At 37.5% G+C, this 23,576-nt stretch overlaps 1 protein-coding gene and 1 long non-coding RNA gene across 2 annotated transcripts in view; one reads left to right on the plus strand and one right to left on the minus strand.

The window, feature by feature from the left end:
- Nucleotides 1-23,576, minus strand: part of MYO5C (myosin VC) — a 315,165-nt gene that overhangs the window by 187,391 nt on the left and 104,198 nt on the right. The window contains exons 15-18 of the mRNA XM_053717482.1: nucleotides 22,195-22,329; nucleotides 21,662-21,759; nucleotides 3,534-3,620; nucleotides 3,343-3,454 (exon numbers count right to left, since the gene is read on the minus strand). Coding sequence (XP_053573457.1) covers nucleotides 3,343-3,454; nucleotides 3,534-3,620; nucleotides 21,662-21,759; nucleotides 22,195-22,329 — 432 coding nt within the window. The remainder of the gene's footprint in view (nucleotides 1-3,342; nucleotides 3,455-3,533; nucleotides 3,621-21,661; nucleotides 21,760-22,194; nucleotides 22,330-23,576) is intronic.
- Nucleotides 1-23,576, plus strand: part of LOC128663253 (uncharacterized) — an 87,527-nt gene that overhangs the window by 31,987 nt on the left and 31,964 nt on the right. The window lies entirely within an intron of this gene.

A 23,576-nucleotide genomic window follows, 5' to 3' on the forward strand; every position in this document is an offset into this window, starting at 1 on the left:
AAACAACAGACTAGCAAGCAGGAAACTGCAAGAGGGTCTAATAAAATACATGTACAACCTAAATTGTTCAAAAACTGAAATTTATTGTGTAAGGTCTACAGACTTTAAACGCTTAATAACCTTTTTAGCTAATATCAAAAGCCTTCATGTGCCAACCATGTTTGGTTTAAGAGTGGTAATTCTGGCCACAAAAAAGGATTTAAAACAAATTACTAGTAAAATAATTCCACCCAGGAATACACTTTGCAACTTAGAAAACTAATTAACACATTCCCTAAACACACGCAACACATAAACTGGACAAACTGGTGCCCTCTAACCCTAGCATAGGTACATTTTACATGCTCCCAAAAATCCTCAAACCAGGGAACCCAGGAAGACCAATAATAACAGGCATGGACACTCTGACTGAGCAAATATCGGGCCTAGTGTAGAATATTCTTAAGCCTTTCGTTATTAACACCACTAGGTTTATAAAAGACACCACTGATTTTCTTAACAAAATCAGCCAGATAACAGAATTGCCAGAGGATACTATACTTGTGACAATGGATGTGGAATCCCTGTACAGCAATATTCCACATAAAGATGGTATTGATGCCTGCTTAAACTTTCTTTCCTCTGACAGCTCTAACCAGACATATAGTGCTTCTACAGTCAGTAAACTTACAGAATTTATACTTACTCACAATTATTTCATCTTCAACCACTCCATCTACTTACAAACCATGGGAACAGCCATGGGCACCAAAATGGCACCACAGTACACAAACCTCTTCATGGCTGACTTAGAACAGAGATTCCTTGCCACTCACCCTCACAAACCCTTCAAATACTTTCGCTACATAGATGATATTTTCATCATATGTACAAAAGGAGATAAAAACCTTGAACATTTTTATAAATCATTTAATCTATTTCATGCATCAATCAAGCTTAAAATGAACTTTTCTAGAGACTGTGTCAGCTTCCTGGATACAACAATATCCATCACAAATGGCAAACTGCACTCATCTGTATACAGGAAACCAACAGATAGATGCAGCTACCTCCACAGCTCCAGCTCCTACCCCAATCACATTAAAAAATCCATAATCTACAGTCAGGCTACCAGATACCACAGAATTTGCTCAAATACCAAGGACTGTGACAAACACATAATAAGACTGTCCCAATCATTCAGAGAAAAAGGTTACAAAACAAGGATTATAAATAAAAAAATTAACTCTGCCCTCAATACTCCACGTGAACACTTACTACAATACAGGGAGAAGAAAAACATATCACTTATCCCACTAGTAGTCAAATACAACCCTGCTGTGGAAGCGATATGAAAAATCATAAAAGACTTACAGCCACTACTCTTAGAGGATTCCACGCTCAAAAAAATCTTTCCAAAACCCCCGATCCTGGCATACAGACAACCACCTAACCTAAAGCAGAAACTGGTACATAGGAAGCTACCCTTTGAGAAAAAGAACACTCAGAATGGAACCAAGTGCTGCTATAAAGCTCTCTGCAAACTGTGTCAACACGTTTGTGAAAGCAGCACAGCAAATCACAATAATAAATCTTATAACATTAAAGGGGCATATTCATTTATAACTGCAAATGTGGTATACATGATACATTGCACTGCATGTGAAATGGGATGCTATATTGGAGAAACAAGCCAAAAACTGCACCTTCGGATGAACTTACACAGACACTCAATCAAAAACCACTGTGAAACAAAATACTGCACCCCTGTTGGTTACCATTTCACCCAACCTGACCACTCCATCCAAAACCTTAAAATCAAAATTCTCAGAGGCAACTTCAAAAACACCATGGAAAGAAAAACCTTTTAAATGAAAATGATAATGCACTTCAACCTGTTTAATTCTGGACTAAATGTGGACTCTGGATCCCTAACACATTATCAAACTTTTTTGTAATGTACTTTCATTTAGTCAATTACATTGTATATTCCACATTCTTTATACATAGGTACACAGGTAAGCATATGTCCACACTTTTGTCTTTTTTTAACTTTTGAATTCCCCCGTATATACAATTTCACATATTTATAGATATTGATTCAATGTTGACATATAACTTTATGTCACTATATTCTCTATGTAAAGCTATATATTTCCCCTGTCTGTTCTCCTACACTGGACACTGTCTGCCTGTTACCTAAGCCCCCCTCATGATTTTACAACACCTCCTCCACTCCCTGCACTTTCTGTCTTCTTAGCTATTCTGTGTTTTAAGATATAATCTGTAAATTCCATTGAATTGGTCAGTATTGCTTTAGACTTGATAAATGAAGGAACTCTTCTGAAAGCTTGTCAACTTATAAATGTATAGTTAGTCCAATAAAAAAGTATCATTGCTCAATGCAATACTCTTGTTATTTTGATATAGTAAAATAAATAAATACAAATCTCTGAGAACAGCAGACATATTATTATAATGGAGGTTTTCTGCAGATGTTGCCTTAACAAAAAAGCCATCTAGTTGATTTCAGCTAATTTCATCTCGCCAATCGCAGGGACTGCCCCTTTTTTACGATCATTCCACCAGGGCAGCCTCTGCAAAAATCAGCGAGAAAAACTAGGTTTGATCTGGCATGGTTTAGATTATCGAGCCCTAAGTATTTGTTATACAGACAGAGATAATAAAAAGAATCAAGTGTGTGTACAAAGAGTAATAAAATAATAAGATCTTATTTCCCTGCAAGCTCAACCCATTTTAATAGGTTGAGGTTTCAAAGACCAAACCCAGTGATCTCATATTAAAAAGTAACCCTAAAAAATAAATTTACCATACGTTTTATACTCTGCAACTGGTATAACAAGTCATTGGAAAAACATTAAGGGAAACACTGTTTTACAGTACACTGGCCCTTAAAGGGCCACTAAACCCAAAATCTTTCTTTCAGGATTCAGATAGAACATACACATTTAAACAACATTACAATTTACTTCTATTATTTATTTTGCTTCATTTTTTAGATATCCTTATTTGAAGAAAAAGCAATGCACATGGGTGAGCCAATCACATGAGGCTTCTATGTGCAGCAACCAATCAGCAGCTACTGAGCATATCTAGATATGCTTTTCAGCAAAGAATATCAAGAGAATAAAACAAATTAGATAATAGAAGTAAATTAGAAAGATGTTTCAAAATGAATTCTCTTTCTAAATCATGAAAGAAAAAATGTGGGTATCATGGCCCTTTAAATATAAACAACCAAACAACACTGCAGACAGAACAGTGTATGAAGCAGGCTGCTGTATAAGGTTTTCTGACTTGTTTATATGGATTTTATGTATCCTCTATATGAGATTAACTTACCTGGATCAGCCTCTGGAGCACAACTTTGCAAATATGTTTCTTATCATTTAATGACAATTCTTGTTGGGTCATAAGGATGCTGTAACGGCCATAGAACTCAATGTATGTCCACCTGTTAATAGATAAATAGTTTTACACAAACACAACCAAAACAGTGCTTGATATTGAAAAACAAAACTGTTATTACAGACCTGGAAGGGTAGCTTTGAGCACTGATTCTTATTGTTTCCAGAACACCACATGCGCGCAACTGCTGCACCACTCTTATGGGGTCAAACCTAAAAAAATAGCAATGTTTTTAGGCAACAGTGAATATGTGTACAGCTTTACACTAATTTGTAAGTGTATGCATAAGTTTAATCTTTATAAACAGCATGCTATCACTCAACATGTAGTTTGTTGTGGAATACAGTGGAGTTAAAGGGAGTTAAAGGGACAGTAAAGTCCAAATTAAACTTTAATAATTCAGATAGGGCTTCTAATTTTAGACAATTATCCAGTTTACTTTTATCATCAAATTTGCTTTTTTCTCTTGGTAAATTGTGTTAAAGGCAAAAGATATGTAGGCTTATAGGCTGATTTCTAAGACTCTGCGTCTGGCTGTAAATAACTTATAACATGTACTGTTTGTTCAAGTGTGCCATATAGATAACAGTGTGCTCACCCCAGTGGCGTTATTAAAGAATGAACACTAATTGCCTGAAATGCAAGTCTGTCAAAATATCTGAGATAAGGAGGCAGTCTGCAGAAGCTTAGATACAAGGTAAAAAAATATATTAATATAGCAGTGTTGGTTTAGCAAAACTGGGGAATTATAAATAAAGGGATTATCTATATTTTTAAACAATAAAATTTTTGGTGTTTACTGTCCCTTTTAGATCCAGTAAACAGTTCTGTATCCTCGACTACAGATGAAGAAAAAGAGTACAAAGAAGGAGTACCTAAACTCTAATATCCTGTTCATGGATGCAATGGTGAGAAAACATTAGCAAAAAGTGCTTCCATAGGTGCAGAGGATTCTGGGTAAAGAAATGCAAATTATTTTTAACCCCTTAAGAACTGGGAATTTCATAGAAAAACTTGCCCAAAATACCGGAGAATTTTTAGCAATTTTGCTATCAAAAGCCTTGTTTTTTTATTTTTTTATTTACCTATCAAAACTATATATTTTTGTTTTAGTAGACAACCCAAGGTATTGATCTAGACCCATTTTGGTATATTTCATACTACAATTTCGCTGCCAAATGCGATCGTATTAAAAAATCATTAAATTTTTCACAAAATTAGTGTTTCTCACTGAAATTATTTACATACTGCTAATGCAGTCATAACACAAATAGTTGTAAAAGCTTCTCTGGGATCCCCTATATTCAGAAATAGCAGACATGCATGGCTTTGCCATTGTTTTTTGATAATTAGAAGGCCGATAATTGCAGCTACGTACCACACTTCTTTTATTCCCGTCAGTGAATGGGGTTAATTAGTTGACTGGTAAGGGTAATAGTATTATAATATAGGTATTTCCCTCCCAACTGACGCCACCCACCTCCCTTTTCCCTTCCTGATCAATCCTAAACAGCTCTCTCCCCCTACCCAAACTCCTCACCTCCATCTTAGGTACTGGCAGACAGTCTGCGAGTATGAAGATTTAGGTCTTTTTATTTTATTTTCTGCAGTGTGGGATCACCCCTTACATTCCCACCTTCCTGATCCCTTCCAAACAGCTCTCTAACCCTCCCAATGACCTCTGCTATCTTAGGTGCTGGCATCTGTCTGTCGGTACCCAGTTTATATAAATGTTGCTAGAAATTGTATTTATTTTTTTAAAATAAATATTGTTGCTTTTAAATTCTGTTTTAAACATGAACTCACTCGCAACCTGGGTAGAACTTTCTGATTGGTTTCTAAATGTAGCCACCAATCAGCAAGCACTACCCAGGTGCTGAACCAAAAATGTGCAGGCTCCTATGCTTACATTCAAATAAAGATACCAAGAGAAAAAAGAAAAATTGATAATAGGAGTAAATTAGAAAATTGCTTAAAATTGCATGCTCTATCTGAATCATGAAAGTTTAATTTTGACTAGGCTATCCCTTTAAATCAGTGCAATGCTGTTTATACAACTTTAAGGCATATCTTTATTTGTATTCCACCAACAAATCCCCTGGTGATATACGTTGGTACAACACATAAAAACAGGGACGGAGAGGGGGATTAAAACTGCTTTTTCTATACTGCTAGGGAAATTTTTCAGAAAAGAAATTAATGTAAAACAGAAGCTTCCTGGTCATTGATCACGTACCACCCTTATACAGGGCTAGTCCAATACATACCAGGAGAGGCTCAATGAGCTAAATATGTATATCTAAGAGGAGAGAAGGGAAAGAAGTGATATGATAGCAACTTTCAAGTGTATTAAAGGGACGTTAAACACTTTGAGATGGTAATATAAAATGATAAATCACATATATAAAACAAGTCTGCAATATACTTTAATTATTCCCCTTTACCTGTAATTCCATTCTGAAATTGTGAGCTTTTCAGTTCCTGTTAGAAATGGAAGTACAGAACACTGATATATTCCACACAGCCATTGGCTGCACACTCTAGTGACCTATTTATAACTGTCTCTAATTGGCCACAACAGTGAAGGTAACCTAAGTTACAACATGACAGTTCCCATTGTTTTATAATTGGATACTTGTATAGCCCACAACCTCGAACTTAATTGACTCGCGGCACTGATAACAGGTAATATTATTACCCAACTTAATGGTACTCATTTTACCGACCTCAGGAGGATGAAAGGCTGAGTGGGCCTTGCCGGGATTGAACCTGCAACCCTTGGGTTGCCACAGATCTCTGTAAAAGTGCATTAGCACAATGAGCTACCTGTCTGGCTTATAGACACTAAAACTTTACGCTTCTTTTGTCAATATTTAAACAGCTCATGAAACTTTAAAAACACATGTTATTCTCAGACTAATCTTTTCTTTGAATGCATCACTCTATCTAGCATTTATTTAGTGTTTGATGTCCCTTTAAAGGTCTTAGTAAAACTGAGGCTGTAGGTATTTTACATAAAAAGAAAAATTCCAGAACAAGGGGTCATGATCTCAAGCTGAAGCGTAGTAGATTCAGGAGTTATTTGAGGAAGCACTTCTTTACAGAAAGGGTGATGGTTCATTGAATAAACTTCCACAAGAGGTGGTAAAGACAAACACTGTGGGGGACTTTAAGAATGCCTGTGACAAGCATAAGGGTATCCTACAAACTAGATAAGTTTATACTTTTAGGAAATATCGGGAAGACTTGCTGGGCCTATGGCTCTTATCTGCTGTCAAAATCTCTGTTTCTATACATTTACAACTACATTGGCTAGAGATTAAATGGATACACATTTTGGGCACACACACAGCAGATGGATTTAGTATTGCATTCTGTTCTAGCTAACTGCTATTCATTTGTTCACTATCTATAAACATATACTTACATCAGTAAAATGCTAGACCTCCTTGTTTGCTATCTGGTTATGAGATATTTTGCTTCCAGTTATCTATCAACAAGATAAAAAACTCTTGTGCCCATTTTTGTGTTTACTTAGTAACTGATTAAGTAATGGATTTTACTTGATAGTACAATCAATATACTGTATGCTATTGAGCAAAGGTTAACTTAGAGATGTAAAAGAAGTAAGATTATCTTATTACTCATTATATTTGGGTTACACTTATAAAACTATATATATATATATCTATTTAAAAATATTCTTCTAAGTGGAGAACATTGGAATGTAAAATATTCATAACTACCCCCAGGTTAGCACAATTGGTCTTTAAAGGTTAGTGCGCAAGTGAAAAGTGTAAGGGTTTTTCCATTGTGCACTCTCCATTGAAGTCTATGGGGAGTAGAAGTTAGAGCGGTCGAGATATCCAAAGTCCTGAAATTAGCACGTGCCAAGTTTTGCTTGCACGCAAACAATTTACTTTCAACTTTTAATAAGCACGCTAACTCACACGCATTCAAATTTTACTTCTGGTGGTGTTTGACCATGAGTGAAAGAGTAAAATAGCGTGCCTGACCCAAAATGTTGTCCTTGACAATGGCATTTATAAATATTATTCATATTATCCATATTAAAATCATCCTGGAAAAAAAATATTTTATGAGTAGTGGTTGTTATAGGGAGCCTCCGTGATCTTGCTACACACATATGCATTTAATGTAATTTGATTATTATCTTGCATTTATGTAGACAATTACTTTTATCATTTGTGCTTTAGGGGCAAAATAATTTTTGTAAATACAGTTTAATTAATATTATTTCTTGTCATATAATGTTCCTTTTTTATATAAAAGGATTGCACTGTACACATGGCCACCAAAGGTTTTTCAGTTGTGGCTTTATGTCTAGTATTATGTTTTATGTCCATGTAATTTAGATTGTGTATATTGTTATTATGCACTTTGAGCACTGAAATATAAGCAAAAACTTTCGTTTTCTTGGGGAGGCACATGTTGTTATCGATGCTGTAGCCAGGACTGGAAATTTCCACTAATCTACTAGTCCTGCACAAGTCCTGACCTTTCCATTATCTTTAACATTAAGTGAACAAATAACCTTTTCTCTCCTTTTTTTCCTTACTGTCAACTTGCAGTGATATTTACTCAGCCCTTGGTATAGCTATATTGTTTTACAAACCACGACAACCAGTGTTATGGTTATGGATCTTAACAAGACATTAAAGGCCTTTTTATTATGTGAAAAAATTGGGCTTGTCCCACCCTCCCTAGAGAGGCCAAAACACAAATTCTGTAACCTGCAAAGGTTAATAAAAATCAAATAGCTGGTTTAGGTAATTTATTATTATTCTTTATTTATAAAGCACCAAAAGATTCCGCAGCGCTGCCCATGGGTACAAAGATAAAAGTACAACGGAGAAACAATACAATAAAACACATTTTACAGACAAATACAGGGGGAATTGAGGGCCCTATTCCCATGGGAACTTACAATCTAGGTGGGTAGGAGGATGGGAAACAGGAGGTGGGGACTGCAAAGGTGAGAATGATATTAGTGAGGAGATAGATGAGGGCAACTGTTAGGCAAGTGAAATTAATTTGTTACTGAGTTGGGTGATAAGATTCCCTGAACAAAATTTGCTGCATTTTGGAAAGCTAGGTTGAAGGCTTTTGTCTTAAGTCTAAGGTAAATTAATTCCTAAAATAACCTTATGCACATAGCAACATTCTTAATTTTTTTAACAGTATTTGTCCTTGTCAGTACTACAATAATTATTTTCCCTGAATTAACAACTATGGCACTTTTCTGTATTTACCAATATCTGTATGGATACAACTGCTCTCTAGATCTATATGTTGTGCTACTTTGGTACCCAGATCTTCAGCTGTTAAGGAAGATATAACAGAATCATTACTATCTACCATAAGGCTAGACGGAGGGTCACAATGCGCATCTCCAACCGCTTCCCCATCCTACGCTATTATTCTACCTCTTCACAGTTACAACACAAATAATTATCCTCTTCTTCACTAACTAATTTTCTATCCTAGCAATGTAGATAGAGTGCATAAGTTGCAATGTGTGTATTCCCTATGATATGTGGATAGCAGCTGTGCAATATTTTTTTATCCAGATACATATACTGTATGTCTTCTCAAGAGCCTAGTTTTTTTATCACAATTAATTTATTTTAACACATTACTATTTTATTTTTCTAGATTACTTTTACTTTAAGTCTCGGGTATGGCCATGGGAACCAAGTTCATTCCAAGTTTTGCCAACCTCTACATGAAGCTGTTTGAGCCGAAATAGATTTATAGTTCCGCTTATATTGCGAACCTGGGTTTCTATGGTCGCTACATTGATGATCTTATTTTTATGTGGGACGGGGACTCTATATCTACTTCTCCATTTGTTACATATCTGAATTCCAATAATATGGGTTTATCTTTTACACATTCTATGGATCCATCATCAATTGTGTGTAGATTTGATTTAATTTAGTTCTCTTCTACTTTTAAAGTATGTTTAATCATTTTTATTAATTTATTTTAATATTTTATATGTAATATTTCAATAACGCACCTTAAGATTACTAAGTTTTCATGTGCGCTAACCGGACCGCATTAAAACATTTTATATTCCTATGTTCTTTACATTGAAATTGATTAACTTTTTATTATTATATACAATATATATATATATATATATATATATATATATATATACTGTATATATCTGATACTGTTCATGTAAAATACATATGTATGTAGAGTAAATATTTTACATTCCAATGTTCTACAATAAAAGAATGGGTATTTATCTATCAATCTATCTATCTATATTGGATAATTATAAAGTTGTTTTTTTTATCTTTAATTGGGGGATGCCTGTGTCACCTTTGTTTGTATCTCAGTTTGTTTGGTTGAAGGTATGCTTGTGTGGCTGCAAGTTAGGGACCCAGGGAGGAGATCTTGAGGTCTTTAATTTTTCTTTTAGTCTAGCTGTGTGCTTACAAGAGATTGCCAGACTTTCTATGTGTTGTTAATATAAAAAATAAAAAAAAAATAACTACAGAAAAAAATAAACAAATTATAAAAAATTAAACCTAATCCCTATGAAAATAAAAAAGCTCCCCCCCCCCAAAATAAAAACACCCCCTTATCTAATGCTAAACTACCAAAGTGCTTTTTGTAGGCCATTGCCCTAAGTTAAACAGCTCTTTTGCAGTTAACAAAAATTCGAAGTCCCCCCTAACAGTATAACCCACCACCCACTAAACCCCCCAAAATAAATAAACACTAAAAAAACGAAAAGTACCTGAAAAGGGCATTTGTATGGGCATTGCCCTTAAAAGGGCATTCGGCTCTTTTGCTGCCCATCCCTAATCTAAAAAAAATAAATAAAAAAAACTGTCTAACCCCCAAAAATTTTAAAAATAAACCTAAATTTAAATTAAGCTAAAATTTCAAAAAATAAAAAAAGCTAAGATTACAAAAAATAAAAAGAGGCTAACATTACAGAACATAATAAAACAAATTACCAAAGTTTAAAAAATTATACCTAATCCCTATGAAAATAAAAAAGCCCCCTACTCTAAGAATAAACTACCAGTAGCCCTTAAAAAGGGCTTTTTGCAGGGTATTGCCCCAAGATAAACAGCTCTTTTACATTAAAAATGCACTAAGTCCCCCCTAACAGTAAAACCCCCCACCCACCAAACCCCCCAAAATAAAATACCCAATACTAAAAAACCTAAACTAACCATTGCCCTTAAAAGGGCATTTAGCTCTTTTACAAAATGCCCACCCTAATCTAAATAACCCCCCCAAAAAATAAAAAAAAAAACAACCTAAGTCTAACCCCCAGGTTGGTACTCACCGTTCCTGAAGTCTGGCGGCGAAGGTCCTGTCCCATGCGGTGAAGTCATCTTCCAAGCGGTGACCTCTTCTTTCTTCTTCCAGGAACATCCGGAAGAAGGGCATAGCTGAAGACCGATGACCGCTGAGCTGAAGACCAGCGGCCCTGGAACTGAAGACCGGCAATCCTGGAACTGAAGACAGGCGACCGTGGAGCCATGGAGCGTGGAGGATCCTCCTTGTAACGATCGCCACTGTACACTGGGTAGTGAATTAGAGGTACGCGATTAAAAATTGCGTTTCTTGAATTCCTATTGGCCGATTTGATTAATCAAATTCAAATCAGCCAATAGAATGAGAGCTACTCAAATCCTATTGGCTGTTCAAATCAGCCAATAGGATTTGAGTAGCTCTCATCCTATTGGCTGATTTGAAGTTGAAGAATCAAATCAGCCAATAGGAATTCAAGGGTGCCATCTTTAATCGCATACCTTAAATTCACTATTCAGTGTACGACGGAGATCGGAAGAAGAGGATCCTCCACGCTCTATGGCTCCGCGGTTGCCTGTCTTCAGTTCCAGGGTCGCCGGTCTTCAGCTCCGGGGTCATCGGTCTTCAGCTCTGCCCTCCGCTCTGCGCCGGATTGTTTCAGGAAGAAGAAAGAAGAGGTCGCCACTTGGAAGACTTCACCGCATGGGACCGGACCATCTCCGCCGGACTTCCGGAACGGTGAGTATACCAACCTGGGGGTTAGACTTAGTTGTTTTTTTTGGGGGGGTGGTTATTTAGATTAGGGTGGGCATTTTGTAAAAGAGCTAAATGCCCTTTTAAGGGCAATGCCAACAAATGCCCTTTTCAGGGCAATGGGTAGTTTAGGTTTTATAGTGTTAGTTTTTTTTATTTTGGGGGGTTTGGTGGGTGGGGGGTTTTACTGTTTGGGGGGACTTTGTGTATTTTTAATGTAAATGCAATGCCCTGCAAAAAGCACTTTTAAGGGCTACTGGTAATTTATTCTTAGATTAGGGGGTGTTTTTATTTTGGGGGGCTTTTTTCATTTTTCTTTCATTTTGTAAACTTTGGTAATTAGTTTTTTTATGTTCTGTAATGTTAGTCTTTTTTATTTTTTGTAATCTTAGCTTTTTTATTTTATGTAACTTTTGTATTTTTTAGTTTAGGTAATTTGTGTTAATTTAAGGGGTGTTAGGTTAGGGGGTGTTAGGCTTAGTAATTTAATTAGTTATTTGCGTTGTGGGTTTTGGCGGTTTAAGGGTTTAATAGGTTAATTAGGTTTATTGCGATGTGGGGGTTTTGTGATTTAGGGGTTAATAGGGTAAATAGGTTTATTGCGATGTGGGGGTTTTGCGGTTTAGGGGTTAATAGGTTATTTTTATTGCGATGTGGGGGTTTTGCGGTTTAGGGGTTAATAGGTTATTTTTATTGCGATGTGGGGGTTTTGCGGTTTAGGGGTTAATAGGTTATGTTTATTGTGATGTGGGGATTTTGTGGTTTAGGGGTTAACAGGGTAATTAGGTTTATTGTGATGTGGGTGTTTTGCAGTTTAGGGGTTAATAGGGTAATTAGGTTTATTGCGATGTGGGTGGTTGACGGTTAAAGGGACAGTCTAGTCAAAATCAAAGTTTCATGATTCAGATAGGGCATGCAACAACTTTCCATTTGACTTTTATTATTAAATTTGCTTTGTTCCCTTGGTGGTAATTTTGAAAAGCTAAACCTAGGTAGGCTCAAACTGATTTCTAAACAGTTGAAAACCGCCTCTTAGCTCAGAGCATTTTGAAAGTTTTTCACAGTTAGACAGTACTAGTTCATGTGTGTCATATAGATAACATTGTGCTCACTCCTGAGGAGTTATTTAGGAGTCTGCACTGATTGCCTAAACTGCATGTCTGTCAAAAGCACTGAGATAAGGAGGCAGTCTGCAGAGGCTTAGATACAAGGTAATCACAGAGGTAAAACATATATTAATATAACTGTGTTGGTTATGCAAAACTGGGGAATGGGTAATAAAGGGATTATCTATCTTTTTAAACAACAAACATTCTGGTGTTGACTGTCCCTTTAAGGGATTAAGGGGTTAATTACCTTATAATTTTGCGATGTGTGGGTTTGCGGTGTATGTGTTAATACTTTGTGTGGGAGGTTCAGGGTTTTTTTTTTGTTATACTTCGTGCAGGTGGTGTTTTTTTTTTTGTAATCCTCCGTTTGCCTTCGCTGCATCCCGGTGGATTCTGAAAATGGCAGGGTCGCACCAACATTCCATTGAGGACGGCGGCGGACATTACAAACGCAATTATAGTATAGATATGTATATACATACACAAATCCATTCAATTACCAGTGGGAATTCAACTTCTGGCCACCAGGTGGAGGCAAAGAACACCCCAGCAAAGCTTCAAGTATCCTCCCACTACCCACAATTCTTTGCCTGTGTAACATTGAAGGTGATGTGCGAAGAAGGTGTCCCCGTATTCTGTCCTTTCTTCAGGATTGTCTGGAGAAGAGGTTATCAGTCAGTACCCTAAAGAAGGGGTCGCCAACGTTTCGGACCTCAGGGACCACTAAACTCACAATTTTGAATCCCGTGGCCCACTAACATGATTTTTTTTTTAAAAGGTACAAACCTCTATAATGTGTGTATACATATATATATATATATATATATATATATACACACACACAGTAAACTCCCAGTTAGCCGGCACCCATGGGGATTGGTAGATTGCGGATAAGTGTAGTTTCTTGTTGCTCGAGAGTTACTATTAAAAATAGGCCTAACTATGTTCTATAACCCATACTATACTATAAACGCTGTATTTACTTGATATTAATATTTAAATACAGTAAATAAAAGCAAAGTATTCATTAATATTAATGGCGCCTCCGTTGAGTCCCGGGCACCCAGTGGCAGCGTGATGTCTAATTCTCAGACTGCCTTGTGCTCACAACTTTCAAGAGCAGTTATGTAGGGTCTGGTGGCATGAAAAGGATTGTTTTCACCTTTTAGAGCCCACTATAGAGAAAGGAAGCTGCAGAACAAAGTTAGTGTTAATTTTAATGTACAGTATCTTCAATTTTTTTTTCTGGTTGCTTGAGATTTCTGGTTGCTTGAGTTCTGGTTAACTGAGAGTTTACTGTATATATATATACACACACACACACATACTGTACTTAATTAGTATAACTATAGCTAAGTTTACATTATGTATATAGTTGCTAATTTTTAAGAATTATTTTTTAGAATTAACTAACTGAATAACAGAACTGAGTGAATACTTCCAAATGACAGATGAAGGCTAAGTGCCATCTTTTGAGCTGCAAACAGAGGCAGAAAGTGGAAAAAAAAGAATTATGTTTAAAAGGACCACAAGACTTCCAAGTAACCTCCGAAGTTAGGAATTATTCAAAACTACTTCTGATCATGGACAGATATTGGAGTAATAAATTAAGTTTATTTCAGAAAGCTCTCAATAATGGATGTGAGCTAACCACGACTGATGTTACTGGCAATTACTATAATACTGGTGGGATATGGCTGATCTGCTGGATGGCAATTACTGGAATTCAGTTGGAATGGCTTTGTGTGCGGGAATATTATTAGAATAAAAAATAATTTATATTTAATAAAAAAAAAAAAAAAAGAAGATGGAGGGGAGAAAGACAAACAGTGATGTCCATCTGAAGGAATTAGGAAAACTACTACAAAGAGACAGGTAAAAGGAAGAAAATAAATTTAATATAAGAAAGATTTTTTTTTTAAGATTTTCTTTTTTTATATACTTTAATTCCACTATTTCAAGTCAAGACTATACCAGCCTCTGCTGACTTTAGAATGGAAACATCATCTTCTGAGCAGCGTGCCGGGCGGGAGGAGTTAAAAACACAATCTAGCAACGCAAGTTGCACAGTACTACAAGTTACAGATTGTAATTTAATTCTAATTTTCAATGATGTCCAGCCAGGCCCTGTAGGGAGTTGCAGCGCGACTGGGGTGACACCATCACAGGAGATTAATTCCTGCTTGCCACGGACCACCAACATCTTCTCACAAACCACCGGTTGGTGACCGCTGCCCTAAAGAGTCAAATGTCGGCTCTGTTGATTCTTCTGCAGAAGCGTCTGGTAATTTTGCCATATGTTCAATCTTTTGTCCAGGCTTTGGTTAGAATCAGGCCTGTGTTTAGGTCAATTGCTCCTTCTTGTAGTCTTAATCTGGTTCTTTAAGTTCTGCAGCAGGCTCCATTTGAGCCTATGCATTCTGTTGATATCAAGTTATTGTCCTAGAAAGTTTTGTTTCTGCTGGCAATTTCCTCTGCCAGTAGAGTTTCTGAGCTTTCGGCTCTACAGTGTGATTCTCCTTATCTTATTCTTCATGCGGATAAGGCGGTTCTCCTTACTAGATTAGGATTTCTACCTAAGGTGGTCTCGGAACACAATATTAACCCAGAAATTGTTGTTCCTTCATTTTGTCCTAATCCTTCCTCTAAGAAGGAGCGGTTATTGAACAGTCTGGATGTTGTGCGTGCTTTAAGGTTCTATTTAAAGGCTACGAAAGATTTTTTGTCAATCTTCTGCTCTTTTTGTTGTCTTTTCGGGTAAACGGAGTGGTCAGAAGGCCACTTCTTCTACTCTCTCCTTCTGGTTGAGAAGTGTTATTCGATTGGCTTATGAGACAGCTTGACAGCAGCCTCCAGAGAAAATTACGGCTCACTCCACTAGGGCTGTCGCTTCCTCTTGGGCCTTTAAAAATGATGCTTCTATGGAACAGATTTGCAAGGCAGCCACTTGGTCATCATTGCATACTTTTTCCAAATTTTATGTTTTTGCCTCAGCTGGGGCTTCTTTTGGGAGGAAAGTTCTTCAAGAGGTGGTGCCTTCTGTTTAGGTTTGCCTGTCTTGTGTATCCCTCCCTTCTATTCTGTGGACTCTAGCTTTGGTATTGGTTCCCACTAGTAATTTAATTGATTTGTGGACTCTCCATGCCATTGGAAAGAAAACATAATTTATACTTACCTGATACATTCTTTTCTTTCTTGGCATGGAGAGTCCACGACCCAACCTTATTTTTAAGACGGCTTTTTGACATTTTTCTAATCCTCAGGCACCTCTATACCCTTTGTGTCTTCTTCTCTTTACATAATTCCTCGGCTGAATGACTGGGGATTGTGGGTAGTAGGAGGATACTTAAAGCTTTGCTGGGGTGTTCTTTGCCTCCACCTGGTGGCCATGAGTTGAATTCCCACTAATAATTGAATGGATTCGTGGACTCTCCATGCCAGGAAAGCAAAGAATTTATCAGGTAAGTATAAATTATGTTTTTCGGGCAAATGATAGATAACCAGCCAGATCTCTGGTTAATTTTCAAAATAACTCCCAATTGGCCCCAAAATAAAGAATATTCTTTTTTTTCTAAAAACTTCTAATCTAGCCCTTAGTTCAGAGCTTTCCAAACTTTTCATGTTGGTGACACACTTTTTAGACCTACATCATTTCGCGACACAGTAATTCAGTTGTACTAGCAAACAGGAGGTTAAACTAACTTGTTTTAAGAGATACGGACATATATATAAATTATATAATAATGAAATGTATTTACAAGTAACAGTAAGTATGTGCAAGAATTAAAAAAAAGTTTAATAACACCAATAACTACTTACTATTTTAATGGGATGTATGAGGTTGATGGGATGAACACAATTTCTGAATATTTGGTGGAATATTAGATAAAGACACTCACATTTCATCATCAAGCATTTTTAAGCTTCCACTTCCTATCCATATATCAAGAGCAGGAGCAGCAATGCACTACTGGGAGCTAGCTGCAAAAAAAACCCCACTGACTTCAGCTCAGCATTTAAGCTGCCGCCCTCAGAGCTTGGTGAGTCCGATTGACTACTGCCCGCGCTGCATACACACTGCTGTTCCACTCACTGACTATACATGCAGTCACAAGCCAATTAATTAGACTACACGTGCAGTCAGGAGCCAATGTGCCGCCAATGGGAATAGTTTCAGTTCCCACTGAGCTTCGCCAATAGGTTAAGATGATCTGTGTCCCCCTAGGTATCAATCACGTGTCAACCATGTGATATGCGTAGCAGGCAGGCGGAAAGTCAGAAACTAAAAAAAAAATTAAAAAAAATGTTTGTGCTGAAGCAGGGACACACCTACACACTGCTGCCGACACACTAGTGTGTCCCGACACACAGTTTGGAAAGCACTGCCTTAGTTGGTTACAAGGCAAGAATGATTGAATTTTGAAAAGCTACTTTTAAGCTACAAACTTTGTGAACCTTAGGGGAGGAAAAACCTAAAAAGTCAATCTTGCAAAAACCTCTGGAAACAATATAGTCCATCTCTTCTGAAAATGTCTTAACCTTTCTCAAAAGTAAGATACTTATTGAAGATGGCTAGATTATGAACCTTCTTCAAACTTGGCCAATTGCTAAAAGTAGTGTATAAATTATGGATTTTGATGTTTTGGAAAAACCGAATTTATGCTTACCTGATAAATTACTTTCTCCAACGGTGTGTCCGATCCACGGCGTCATCCTTACTTGTGGGATATTCTCTTCCCCAACAGGAAATGGCAAAGAGCCCAGCAAAGCTGGTCACATGATCCCTCCTAGGCTCCGCCTACCCCAGTCATTCGACCGACGTACAGGAGGAAATATGCATAGGAGAAACCATATGATACCGTGGTGACTGTAGTTAGAAAAAATAATTCAACAAACCTGATTAAAAAAACCAGGGCGGGCCGTGGACCGGACACACCGTTGGAGAAAGTAATTTATCAGGTAAGCATAAATTCTGTTTTCTCCAACATAGGTGTGTCCGGTCCACGGCGTCATCCTTACTTGTGGGAACCAATACCAAAGCTTTAGGACACGGATGAAGGGAGGGAGCAAATCAGGTCACCTAAATGGAAGGCACCACGGCTTGCAAAACCTTTCTCCCAAAAGTAGCCTCCGAAGAAGCAAAAGTATCAAATTTGTAAAATTTGGCAAAAGTGTGCAGTGAAGACCAAGTCGCTGCCTTACATATCTGGTCAACAGAAGCCTCGTTCTTGAAGGCACATGTGGAAGCCACAGCCCTAGTGGAATGAGCTGTGATTCTTTCAGGAGGCTGCCGTCCGGCAGTCTCATAAGCCAATCGGATAATGCTTTTAAGCCAAAAAGAAAGAGAGGTAGAAGTTGCTTTTTGACCTCTCCTTTTACCAGAATAAACAACAAACAAAGAAGATGTTTGTCTGAAATCTTTAGTGGCCTCTAAATAGAATTTTAGAGCACGGACTACGTCCAAATTGTGTAACAAACGTTCCTTCTTTGAAACTGGATTCGGACACAAAGAAGGTACAACTATCTCCTGGTTAATATTTTTGTTGGAAACAACTTTCGGAAGAAAACCAGGCTTAGTACGTAAAACCACCTTATCTGCATGGAACACCAGATAGGGCGGAGAACACTGCAGAGCAGATAACTCTGAAACTCTTCTAGCAGAAGAAATTGCAACCAAAAACAAAACTTTCCAAGATAATAACTTAATATCTACGGAATGTAAGGGTTCAAACGGAACCCCTTGAAGAACTGAAAGAACTAGATTTAGACTCCAGGGAGGAGTCAAAGGTCTGTAAACAGGCTTGATTCTAACCAGAGCCTGAACAAACGCTTGAACGTCTGGCACAGCTGCCAGCCTTTTGTGAAGTAAAACAGATAAAGCAGAGATCTGTCCCTTCAGAGAACTTGCAGATAATCCTTTCTCCAAACCTTCTTGTAGAAAGGATAGAATCTTAGGAATTTTTATCTTGTTCCATGGGAATCCTTTAGATTCACACCAACAGATATATTTTTTCCATATTTTATGGTAAATTTTTCTAGTTACAGGCTTTCTAGCCTGAATCAGAGTATCTATTACAGAATCTGAAAACCCACGCTTTGATAAAATCAAGCGTTCAATCTCCAAGCAGTCAGTTGGAGGGAAACCAGATTCGGATGTTCGAATGGACCTTGAACAAGAAGGTCCTGTCTCAAAGGTAGCTTCCATGGTGGAGCCGATGACATATTCACCAGGTCTGCATACCAAGTCCTGCGTGGCCACGCAGGAGCTATCAAGATCACCGAAGCCCTCTCCTGATTGATCCTGGCTACCAGCCTGGGAATGAGAGGAAACGGTGGGAATACATAAGCTAGGTTGAAGGTCCAAGGTGCTACTAGTGCATCTACTAGAGTCGCCTTGGGATCCCTGGATCTGGACCCGTAACAAGGAACCTTGAAGTTCTGACGAGAGGCCATCAGATCCATGTCTGGAATGCCCCATAATTGAGTTATTTGGGCAAAGATTTCCGGATGGAGTTCCCACTCCCCCGGATGGAATGTCTGACGACTCAGAAAATCCGCTTCCCAATTTTCCACTCCTGGGATGTGGATTGCAGACAAGTGGCAGGAGTGATCCTCCGCCCATTGAATTATCTTGGTCACTTCCTCCATTGCCAGGGAACTCCTTGTTCCCCCCTGATGGTTGATATATGCAACAGTCGTCATGTTGTCTGATTGAAACCTTATGAATTTGGCCTTTGCTAGATGAGGCCAAGCTTTGAGAGCATTGAATATCGCTCTCAGTTCCAGAATGTTTATCGGGAGAAGAGATTCTTCCCGAGACCATAGACCCTGAGCTTTCAGGGGTTCCCAGACCGCGCCCCAGCCCACCAGACTGGCGTCGGTCGTGACAATGACCCACTCTGGTCTGCGGAAGCTCATTCCCTGTGACAGGTTGTCCAGGATCAGCCACCAACGGAGTGAATCTCTGGTCCTTTGATCTACTTGAATCGTCGGAGACAAGTCTGTATAATCCCCATTCCACTGTCTGAGCATGCACAGTTGTAATGGTCTTAGATGAATTTGTGCAAAAGGAACTATGTCCATTGCTGCAACCATCAATCCTATTACTTCCATGCACTGCGCTATGGAAGGACGAAGAACAGAATGAAGTACTTGACAAGAGCTTAGAAGTTTTGATTTTCTGACCTCTGTCAGAAAAATCCTCATTTCTAAGGAATCTATTATTGTTCCCAAGAAGGGAACTCTTGTTGACGGGGATAGAGAACTTTTTTCTATGTTCACTTTCCATCCGTGAGATCTGAGAAAGGCTAGGACGATGTCCGTATGAGCCTTTGCTTTTGACAGAGACGACGCTTGAATCAGGATGTCGTCCAAGTACGGTACTACTGCAATGCCCCTTGGTCTTAGAACCGCTAGAAGGGACCCTAGTACCTTTGTGAAAATTCTCGGAGCAGTGGCTAATCCTAATGGAAGTGCCACAAACTGGTAATGCTTGTCCAGAAAAGCGAACCTTAGGAACTGATGATGTTCCTTGTGGATAGGAATATGTAGGTACGCATCCTTTAAATCCACCGTGGTCATAAATTGACCTTCCTGGATGGTAGGAAGGATCGTTCGAATGGTTTCCATTTTGAACGATGGAACCCTGAGAAATTTGTTTAGGATCTTGAGATCTAAAATTGGTCTGAATGTTCCCTCTTTTTTGGGAACTATGAACAGGTTGGAGTAAAACCCCATCCCTTGTTCTCCTATTGGAACTGGATGAATTACTCCCATCTTTAACAGGTCTTCTACACAATGTAAGAATGCCTGTCTTTTTATTTGGTTTGAAGATAATTGAGACCTGTGGAACCTTCCCCTTGGGGGTAGTTCTTTGAATTCCAGGAGATAACCCTGAGAAACTATTTCTAGTGCCCAAGGATCCTGAACATCTCTTGCCCAAGCCTGAGCAAAGAGAGAAAGTCTGCCCCCCACCAGATCCGGTCCCGGATCGGGGGCCATCCCTTCATGCTGTTTTGGTAGCAGTGGCAGGCTTCTTGGCCTGCTTACCCTTGTTCCAGCCTTGCATCGGTCTCCAGGCTGGTTTGGGTTGAGAAGTATTACCCTCTTGCTTAGAGGATGTAGAATTAGAGGCTGGTCCGTTTCTGCGAAAGGGACGAAAATTAGGCTTATTTTTAGCCTTAAAAGACCTATCCTGAGGAAGGGCGTGGCCCTTTCCCCCAGTGATGTCTGAAATAATCTCTTTCAAATCAGGACCAAACAGTGTTTTACCCTTGAAAGGGATGTTAAGCAATTTTGTCTTGGAAGACACATCCGCTGACCAAGACTTTAGCCAAAGCGCTCTGCGCGCCACGATAGCAAACCCTGAATTTATCGCCGCTAATCTAGCTAATTGCAAAGCGGCATCTAAAATAAAAGAGTTAGACAATTTAAGTGCTTGAACTCTGTCCATAACCTCCTTATACGAAGATTCTTTATTGAGCGACTTTTCTAGTTCTTCGAACCAGAAACACGCTGCCGTAGTGACAGGAACAATGCATGAAATTGGTTGTAGAAGGTAAAAAAAAAAAAAACACCAAAAAACTCTTAACCATCTCCGTGGAGATGTTGCCGGTGCAACGGCAAAGAGAATGACTGGGGTAGGCGGAGCCTAGGAGGGATCATGTGACCAGCTTTGCTGGGCTTTTTGCCATTTCCTGTTGGGGAAGAGAATATCCCACAAGTAAGGATGACGCCGTGGACCGGACACACCTATGTTGGAGAAATTATAACTGCTTCCTGGACCAGATTAATTTGAATTCTATGGCCCTCATTGTGTTATGGTTAATTTAAAACATGATTCATTTACACAGCTTATTTAGATATAGGTTATACGGTCTTAGAAATGGGGTAGTGTCTTCAAAGCTAATATAAGTGATAACTGTGGGAGAACTGTGAACTATTCAGTAATAAGCCAAGACCCTAAATATCATTAGAATTAATGCCAACAAGTGTGTAAAGATAATGAATATGTTAATGGTGTTGTTTAATATCAAGCAAAAACATTTACATATCTTTATTTAAGCACTAAAGTCTATACTTACTCAAATGGCAGTTTTTCATCATTGGGCTTTATGCATCTTACATAGTGAGGGGTAGTTGCATTAAGTGTCTCCATGAGCAGAGATAATGAGTTGCGAAACTAAAAAAATAAAGCATCAGTTGGAGACTTGGTACAAAAAGTAATTAAATTAACATTATTTACAATGCACAATAGTTGATTTTTCAGTTTGAGATTTTCACCTATAGTAAAAAGCTTTTATGCAACATATTGAGAAGCCACTTTCTACTGGTAATTTCAGCGATCCAATAAAAAATATTAAACATCAGCAATTCAACATATATTACAGTGAATTTTGACAGTGGATTGGAAATGCTAGTGGTTTGGTGAATTATTGTGAATGAATTTGTACATGTGTATACTAAGTTTGATTTAGAGTTATATTATGATTCTTTTTTTTGCTATGAAAATCCTAAGAAGCAATGTTTTTGTGTTTGAAAAAGCCATAATAAATTAGTAGTTGTATCACTATTTTACTATGTCCCAAGCTTACAATAGGTAATTCATGCATCATACCTTGCAGCCAACTGTGATTCGAAACTCCTTGTTTCCATACTTAATCACAGGCTTTGCAGATTTCACTTTTATTCCTGCACTAAACGGTGACGTGGTTGAAGTATTTTCCTGGAAAAATTTTGCGCATAACTGGAACTAGAATTGAGAAAGAAGAAAACAGAAAATTAGATCCTCATTGTTACCTGAAATGTGATGTTCTTCTCACTTTTTCCAAAGAGCTAAATGTCTTTGGACAAGAAATATACAAATAAATTACATTGAGTGACTTTAAATAAAGCCTTGTAGTTCTGGCCATCCCGTTGGTTGTGGAAAAAAACATACTAAATGTAGCTTGTGATGCTGTTTTGGAGCCCAAATGAAAAATACTTTCAGAACCAGACTAATTTTATATTCCTCTTATTTTGCGTACGGAAGAGACCGAACTGGACCTGAAAGCTGGCACCTAAGTCTATCTCAGTTAGCCAAAATTATCACTTAACTAAATATGCCTTTTGTATCCTTCACCAATATCCAGTATATTTGAAACAAGTGCAAATAGATATATAAAATAATCAAACAACCAAAGTATATTGTACCAAACAAACAAATTAGATTAGCACAAAAATACACTTTCTATAATTGTGCAATATCCAGTTCAGATATGGTACTTTGGCAATTGGCGATGTGCCCGGAGACTAAAATAACTCTAAATAGGCACCAACCAATGAATCATAAAGAAATGACAAATATTATATTTTGTTTTATTTTTATTTATATTTTATTTGATGTTCAATTCAAGGCATACAAACAATATGAGACAATAAGAAAACATTCAGGCATACAAACATGAGACAATAAATAAATAAAACAATACATGCCTATATAATAAACTTTAAGAAAATAAGTAAACATGCACCAGGCCAATCAGTCTATATACCCTCTAAATGGCACGTGAGGACACTTTTGGATCACCTAGGAAAATGAAAAATGTAAAGCTACAGAAGATAATCTCACATAAAGGAGACTCTTGAGATTCATATGGTGAACCTCATTTTACTTCTTTTTATATAATATTATGTGAAACATTCAGAAACTACACATATAAACCTTCTATGTGTAACAGATAAACTAGAGATTTGTTCACACTAAATTCCCAGATATATGATGATGTCACTTATCACTTTTTTTCACGTCAATCAACTTCTGACTAAGTTATGTCTCAAGTAAATAAAACAATTGAAGTCTTAACCAAAGATAACTAGTAATATATAGATATCAATTTGCATAATAAATATATAAATCAATATATTTATATATATATATATATATATATATATATATATATATATATTTATTCTTAGAAAGAGAGAAGAGAAAGAGGATACACTTACGTAGCCTCTTAA

Source organism: Bombina bombina, chromosome 6, assembly GCF_027579735.1.
Source record: "Bombina bombina isolate aBomBom1 chromosome 6, aBomBom1.pri, whole genome shotgun sequence".
Lineage (NCBI taxonomy): Eukaryota > Metazoa > Chordata > Amphibia > Anura > Bombinatoridae > Bombina > Bombina bombina.